This window comes from Musca vetustissima, unplaced genomic scaffold (genome assembly GCF_032173495.1).
Source record: "Musca vetustissima isolate MV318-11 ecotype Yass unplaced genomic scaffold, APGP_CSIRO_Mvet_v1 utg108951, whole genome shotgun sequence".
In the NCBI taxonomy this organism is placed as follows: domain Eukaryota; kingdom Metazoa; phylum Arthropoda; class Insecta; order Diptera; family Muscidae; genus Musca; species Musca vetustissima.
The window spans coordinates 2,297-11,019 of record NW_026876843.1 but is presented as its reverse complement, the minus strand read 5'-3'; the positions used below and the strand labels follow the sequence as shown (position 1 = coordinate 11,019).

Here is an 8,723-nt window from a genome sequence, read left to right as displayed (position 1 = left end):
ACATAGGCGAATATTATATATGGAATAATACCAATCTCCTAAAAACTAAATAAGCCTTACAAATTTTTTTTATACAAACACATGTTACTGTGCCTTATGTGAAGCCTTTAAAATATTTCCTCATTTCACTCTAAGCTACTCTTACCTTTCGGCTATGACATAGGTTAATCTAAGGGTTTGAGCTGTTACACTTACACCAGGAAGACAGCTATGTATAAATGTAAGACGTAACATGGCACATTGCTTTGAAACGCCATGTAACGTAAGAACAAATTTTTCCCATGGAAAGCAGGTTGTTCACATACAACTTGTTGTAATTCGTAAACTAATTCCGAAAGAAAGTTGTATTTCAAAATATTTCCTATGTTATGTGGATCACATGAATGAATGACTTACTGACTGGCTGTTTGACTGAAAGCCTGCAAGTGTGAATTTCCCTAAAGAAATTTAATTGGCTTAGCTAATGCAACGACTTCATGGAAATTGGCTTTTAAAGCGAACAACAAATATAGGCCTTACCAGACCTCTTTGTTACGATTTCATGTTCGTGTCCTCCATAGCGCTTTTTGCTTTGTTTCGCCAACCCGTCATCTGTCAGCGAACATCAATTTTTGTGCACAGCACATTGGTGACACAAAACCACTGCCAATTATCTGGCAATTGATGGTGGTTGGTCGGGCGGGTGGAGTTTGCCTCTGCAGATTGTGCCAGAGTGCCACAGTATGTCATCGGGACAATGTTCGGTGTTAACCCTGACCCAAATATTTACCACCAGCAGTGGCAGATGGAGGATTGCATTGTAATGTGATTATCAATGTTTTAAAACCCACAAAAATGACAGACTAACTAACCGCTCAGTCAGTTGGTTAGGCCACCGGTAATTTTTGTCAGTCAGTCAGTCAGGCACTTGTATTAAGTCGTCCGTAATATTTCGGTTTTTGTTTTTTTTTTCGGAGGCAAGCATAAACACATGAACCATGGTAGCCCAGTTGTGTGTGTGTTTTTTGCAGTGCTTAGCTGACAGAGTAAGTGAATGGATTAAGTTAGGGACGGCTGGATGACTGGCTGGCTGCCTGGTTGGCTTGGTTAACTAACTGGTTACATAGACTCCAGCCACCATACAAATACAATTATGCAACATTTTGTTAACTGTGCTATGAAGTTTTAGCCACAGCCAAACATTTCAGTTTGTTGTTGCTGTTCACCATTCCCTATATTCCACATTTGGGGTTTGTTGTTGTTGTTTTTTTTTTCGAAGTCTTCTATGTTAAACACATTTGCCTGAAAAATAAAATTCAATTGCAAAGAATGGAAGTGATCTTGAACCATATGTGTTTGTTTGTATGCTTGCATGTGGAAATTTGTGTTTGACTTTAAATTTGTTGTTATTGACATCGATGGCCATGAAAAGAATGTAACGACATATCTTAGGTTATATATTTTTTTGGACTTGGACTACGCCTCATTAAATATCATAAACCGCAAACGTTTGTCACGATGTCATAAGGGAAACAAGTTTTTCTGTATGGTCAGCAGAACCGTTCATAAAATCTGTCATGGAGAAAAATAAACTGTTTGTTAAAGACCCAAAGGGAAATATGAACAACATGTGTAATTTTTTCACGACATCTACTATTTTCCAAAGTTTTTTACCGGACAATAAGAAAAAAAGTTAGATTCTAACTTCTTATACCTTGTAGCATGTGGTGTGAATTCAGAATTTATTAAAAATATCGGGGGTAAATCGTTGAAAACTAGCAGGAATCGAGAATGCCAAATTACAGCCACTTCGCAGCTAAAACCTTCAAAATACCAAAAATCGATGGGGTCTTTCTTTATATGATATATATATATATATATATATACTCACTTCTTAAAGGCCCTTGCAACTAGTCATGGAAAATCTGAACCAAAATAAAGTAAAACCAGTATGGAGAGTAGTATAGTCGGACTGGGCCGACTATATGATACCCTTCGCCACTTTGGGTATATTCGAAGGAACATTGACATGAAATTGAAGGAAGGAACATTGACATGATCTTTATCTATAAGTAAACCCACTAACATCAATCCCGACACACGTCATTCGGCAACCTATTCTTATTTTGTAAATAGATTTAAAGCAAATTTTACACACGCTCTTTGGTATGCTTCACTGTTTAAAATGTAATATCAATCCGGTACCCAGTTATTATTTGGTGTACAATAAACACGAATATGTCGAAATTATATATGGAAGCTAAGCTATATATAAATCTGAACCGATTTCAAGGCAACTTGCCAGAGATTAATTTATATTAATTTCAGTACGTTGTGTCAATCAGCCTAGCTTTGGGTCTTAAGTGCATCATTTTCCTAAAATCGGACGAAAGTATATAGAGGAGCAGTATGTAAATCTGAACCGATTTCAAAAAAACATGATACACGAAAGATTATAATAACTTCAGTACATTGTACATTGTGTGGCAGACGGCCAAACATTTAGTCTTTAGTGCACAATTTACATTAAATCGGACGAAAATATATTAATGGACGAAGTTAAAGTGTTCAAAATAGATTTTCACGAAATTTAACACACATCGTTCCGGACTCACTTCAGTATACTATGTAAAATTTCGTGCAAATCGAAGGATATATAGGGACTTTGGTGCACTATTTACTTAAAATCGGACGAAAATATATATGGGAGCTATATCTAAATCATAAAATCTTACGAAAATATATATGGGAGCTATATCTAAATCTGAACCCATTTTCTCGGAACACACATCATTCTAGACTCAATTCAGTTCGTTGTACCAAATTTCATGCAAATCGAATGACATTGGTGGGACATTGGTGCACCATTTACCGTAAATCGGACGAAAAAATATATGGGAGCTAGATCTAAATCTGAACCGATTTTCTCCAATTTCAATAGGGGTCGTCCTTGGGCCAATCATGTGAGCTGTGCCAAATTTCAACCAAATCGGATCATAAATGGATGGACGGACGGACAGACGGACATACATAATTCGACTCAGAAAGTGATTCTATGCATATTCTCAAAAGGAACCATGGGTCTATCTCTATTATTTTTCCCTGTTACAAACATATGCACAAAGACATAATACCCTGTACCACAGTGTGGTAATGGGTATAAAAATATCGATAAGTTCGACTGACCCTAACTTTTTATGTGATGGACATTTAAATTAGCAGTAATCGTTCGGAAATTTAGATAACCCCAAGGTTTTTTTACACTATATTCATATAAAATACGAATTATTTTTTTGTTCAATCAAAAAAACCAGTGAGCGGAGCAGTATAGTCGGACGGGGCCGACCATACGATACCCTACACAACTACCACGGAACTCTAACTTTCTGCCGACGTTTATTCTGAGCGTGGGCAATATTTCGTGATAGTAGCACCCTCTTGTCCGATTAAAGACCGACAGCACCTCTTCCTTACACTGACATATTTTCCGAATATTCCCAATATTGAGTACAGCCCTTCTAATTAATTGTCCAGATTCCCTTCACTGTGGATTGTGTTGTTATGTTCGGTTTATAATTGTGGCCTATAGATCGAAAAAACATAAAAATTAAGTTTTCGGTCCATTTTATCCCAAAATTTGTATCTGATCATCACCAAAAATTATAGCCGATATCTCTGACCATACCTGGATCCTCATTGAACATTTCAAAGCGATCAGCGCTATATTTCCGCCCTCTAGTGTGGTAATGGGTTACTAAATAATATCTCAGTACGTAAGCACCTGTAAATATTTAAGTGTAACTCCCACATCTGAGTACATTTTTTTATCTGATCTGGATGTTAAAAAATTATAATTTGAAAAAATTCAATGGAGGCAGCAAAGAAACTAAAACGTCACATTTATTGAGGCTTCCTTCTGAAAGAGCAACCTTCTGTGAGCTTAGCGCGACCACCGGTTGGCTGGCACAAGATAGTAGCACATCCCGCACATACAACGACGCCTTGAGCGTGGCTGAAGACAGTTGTGATTCTGTAGCAGCCGGGGCACTTAACATCCATGAAGTAGGAGTTGGGGTGTTGCACCAAGCGCTTCAACTTGTGTTTACGCTTCTCTTGAGCGGGCAAAGGGTGTAACAAATCTTTGGCTAGCGGCATGTTTATTCTTTCACAGCTAACACGGAAAACCATATAACCATATAATTAGTATCAATTTAAAGGTCAACCACTCCTTCCGGATATACTGTCAACTTCTCGTGTCTATGTCCTTTAGTGGTAAATATATACGTTATAGAATACAAATTTTGTAATTTTTCACACAAAACTCAGGGTCCATTTGACCCGCTAAATATCGACCGATCCTTATTAAAACAGTCATGCTTATTCTATGGCCCGATCCCCTTCTCCTCGCGGTGTTTGGGCCATAATTGCGGCTTGTGGAGCGACCAGAAAAACCGACACAAATAAAGTTTTTGGTCCATTTCATCCGCTAAATATTAACCGATCTTTTCCAAAAACAATAGGGGTCTATAACTGTGTATCGTGTTTACAAATTATAATGGACAGACGGACGCACACACATGTCTAGATCGACTCATCTAGTCGAGATATGACGATCGGTATACTTAAAGGTGGGTCTACGACCAATATTTCGCGGCGTTACAAATACTTGGGGCTACACAAAGCTATAATACCCTGACAACATAGTTGTGTAATGTATAAAAATATATAAAAATAATAAATATTTTCATAATTTCATTCATACTTTTAAATGCGAGTTCTTATAATCGTAAGAACACCAGAATTTGTTCCAAAATGTTTAAAATTTTCATTAATATCAAAACTATTTCATTCTGTATCAGTCTCGCCCAGCACTTGGTGTTTGTTAGTTTTGTAACCGTTAACAATCTTCGTCTCTTCACTTACTCGATTGTGGGTAGTTGAGCATTTCATTGTTTCTTTATATCAGACACTTTATTGCTATTATAAAATTCGCATATGTATTTTCAAAATTATTTCGATATAAATACCAGATATAATATGTCATGTAAGTGTTGATGTGATCAACATACCGAGTGTTTGACATTGTTATACAGTGAGGCACAGTCAAAACAAAAATGCCATGAGCTACATTTTATTATTTTTTATATTTCCTTCAACAAAAACGAGATTTCCTACTCCGTCTTCGTTCATACAGAGCATCCTCCGTGTCTGATGAATTTGGAATGAATATTTATTATGTCTAGTCCCAATAAATGATTTCAGGCTATAGATTCCAGTTTGACTGGGAGCAATTTTTATTTTGGGCAAATTTGGAACAGGACAAAAACCTTTTCGTTTCATAAAAGAACAACGGACCCTTTGCACAGTTCATCGATTTCAAAAAGTGATCAAAACTGATGATTTGAAAAGTAAAACTTTTAAAATACTGTCCTAATTTGGATCCTAAAACCTTTCGTATTTGCCATGTTTATTCCAATGACTTCCGTCAAATTCTGTTTTGAAAAGTGATCTTCTAACCTTGTTTAAGATTTTATTTTAAAGTAAAAATAAATTCTCTGAGCTTTGTAGCAATACTTAAAATCAATTGCTGTCAACATTTGAATCGCGAAATACCAACTGGAATATTTATTATTTAATCAATAAATTTGACAGTCAATGAAGACTTCGAATTCGCCTCCTTGTTAGCCTTATGAACAAACCTTGCTTACAATGTTCTCTTTGCAGGTCTTTGGATCATTCTATGTGGAAGAGGTTAAGCTTAAGAAGATCCCAGAATCCAGGGCTGATTGATTTTTCTATCATACCAAAATGAATGGTGCTATTACACCAAATATTAATTTTCATGTTGGACCATATTACAAACGCTCATTACATTATTGCCCCATTATTATGATTATTACTATTATTAACAAACAAAAAAGAAGTGTTATGTTATATTGAAAGTAAGAGTGAGTATTAATTTCCCTAATAAGGGGAAATTTGCAACTATTTTTTACAGATTCAATTACACAACAACAGCAGCGGCAACAAAAAACCATGGTGACTTACTAACTGACTCGAATACAGCGCGATTGCAACATCGTCCCCCATTAGAGGTAGCGATGCGTATAAAAAATGCAACAGCTATTGCTTCGGTTGTAATTGCAACAACTTTGATAATTGCAACATTGTCGCATGAATTGACAACTTTTTTCGGTGTATGTGTGTGTGCAATTTTCCATAACACGCAATCGTGTTATTTTCTTTCAATAACAACTGAACTGTTAAGTGTGGAAAAATACCATTAGGTTCTTGATATTTTCTAAGATGTAGAGGCTAACGAATTTGGGATGTGTACACAATTCAATGGATGATAAAAGATGTCGATAAGTATATATGCTTTTTTTAAACACTGCCTTAAAATCCCGACCCAATTGCAACGGACTTCGAAGAAAAGTGAAATACATTGTGGGCTTATGCAGCATATAATCATATTGGTCAAGGCGGTGCAACAAACCAGTTTAATGAAATATTTTAGATGATTACATCTTTCTGAGAAAGGATAGCACCAAGAGTAAACCAGTAAGGAAAGTAGTAAAGTCGGGCTGGGCCGACTATATGATACCCTTCACCATTTTGGGTATATTCTACATATGTATCCCAACAGACGGCGCGTTTTTGTTATATATCTATATCTGAACCGATTTCAGGGAAATTGCCAGAGACTAATTTATATTACTTCAGTACGTTGTGTCATTCGGCCTTGCTATGGATCTTTTCACGCAGCTTAACAACATCATTTTAGACTTAATTCAGTACTTCAGTAGTGTTGGCGGTTTATTTGGGATACCATTTGTATTTTGTTTTTATAAAAAACAACTATCTATTAGTGTGGAATGTATGGCATTGATTACCGAGGGGTAAGGCAGGGAAGACTATAGTTTCGGATCACGCCACTGATCCTCATAAGTTCCCTTAGTTTTTTGTTGGGATATTCTCCCCAGAAGCTATTGCTTCTATACAAAAAACCTTTCAAACCCAAATGTCTCTTGTAACAAAGCGAAGTACTTAGCTGACCAACGTACCCTATACCAAAATTCGTGCAAATCGAAAGATATATAGGGACTTTGGTGCACCAATTACATAAAATCGGAAGAAAAAATATATGGGAGTTATATCTAAATCTGAACTGATTTTCACTAAACTCTGCCACATCATTTTAGACTTAATTCAGTACGCTATGCCAAAATTCGTGCAAATGAAAAGATTTCCAGCGACTTTGGTGCACCAATTACCTACAATCGGGCAAAAATATATATGGGAGCTATATCTAAATCTGAACCGATTTTCATGAAACTTGGCATACCTCATTCTTGACCTTATTCATTACGCTGTGCCAAATTTCGTGCAAATTGAAAGATATATAGGGACTTTGGTACACAATTTACCTTAAATCGGACGAGGATATATATGTGAGCTATATCTAAATCTGAACCGATTTTTATGAAATTTTACACACATCATTCTAGACCTAGTTCATTACGCTGTGCCAATTTTCGTGCAAATCGAAAGATATATAGGGACCGTTTACATTAAATCGGACGAAAATATATATGGGAGCTATATCTAAATCTGAACCGATTTTTTTCCAATTTCAATAGGGTTCGTCCTTGGGCCAAACAAATGAGCTGTGCCAAATTTCATCCAATTCGGATCATAAATGCGACCTGTACTTTGTTTACAATTTAACATCTACCGACGGACAGACGGACGGACATGCATAAATCGACTCAGAAGGTGATTCTATGCATATTCTCAAAAGGAACCATGGGTCTATCTCGATTATTTTTGCCTGTTACAAACATATGCACAAAGACATAATACCCTGTACCACAGTGTGGTGAAGGGTATAAAAAGGGTCTGGCACTTCTTTTGCAATATATTTGTTGTTAACTACGTACGGTAAGTCTTCAGAGAGCAAATTAATAACACCACGAACTGATACGGGAGTGCAGGTAGCATAAAGGAAATTCCGAACATCATAGCAGTCTTGTTGGAAGTAAGCATTATAGTCCCGGAGCCTAAGAGAAATAAATGGTTAGATCGTCTGGAGTGTTGCAACTTTGAAACCGATGTGAATTATCTTTGGGCAACCGTCAAGTCGCTGTGGAACACAAGAGAGACCTCAGACATATTTGATCGAAAGTTAGTTGAGCATTCTGAAAGTGACATACACGGTAAAGAGAAGAGTAATATTTATCTTCCCTACAGGGAGGTACTATGGGTGATGATGCAATTGTCATACGTAGCGCTAAATCATATATTAAGTGTTGGGTACCTACGAAATTTGTATGGTAATGTTGAAACATCTGGAAGTGGACAGTGGTCAGTATCAGAAGGTGGACAGTGGACAGTGGCCAGTATCAGATGTCAGTTGTAGGTGGAGTTCCGGAATAAGAAGTCCAAATCGCGTAAAGAGATAGAGGGACTATTGTAGAGTAGGTTGATATTTCCGAAGCTGTTTAAGGTCTACCTTTCCGAAATTCCACGCCCTCAAGATGACGTATGGGGATTTTACGACCATATCGACGGATTGTGTGGTTGAGTACATATATGAGAACTTACTTGGGGTTACGTTCGACAGAAAGGTTTTGCATGATATAGAGAGACAGAGGTTCAAACATATAAAAGAGAGCGTGTAGAGTCAAGAAGTTAATCGAGCAGGTCTGAATAGTATTCACACTGATGCAGTTATCGACGCGTGA

The 8,723-nt window shown here is 36.8% G+C and overlaps 1 protein-coding gene across 1 annotated transcript; it reads right to left on the bottom strand.

Annotated features, from left to right (window-relative positions):
• Positions 1 to 3,824: 3,824 nt before the first annotated feature.
• Positions 3,825 to 4,172, bottom strand: LOC133321384 (small ribosomal subunit protein eS27-like). Its single transcript, XM_061530472.1, has one exon. The coding sequence runs from the start codon at positions 4,165 to 4,167 to the stop codon at positions 3,880 to 3,882; it is 288 nt and encodes a 95-aa protein (XP_061386456.1). The 5' UTR covers positions 4,168 to 4,172; the 3' UTR covers positions 3,825 to 3,879.
• Between the last annotated feature and the right edge of the window lie 4,551 nt (positions 4,173 to 8,723).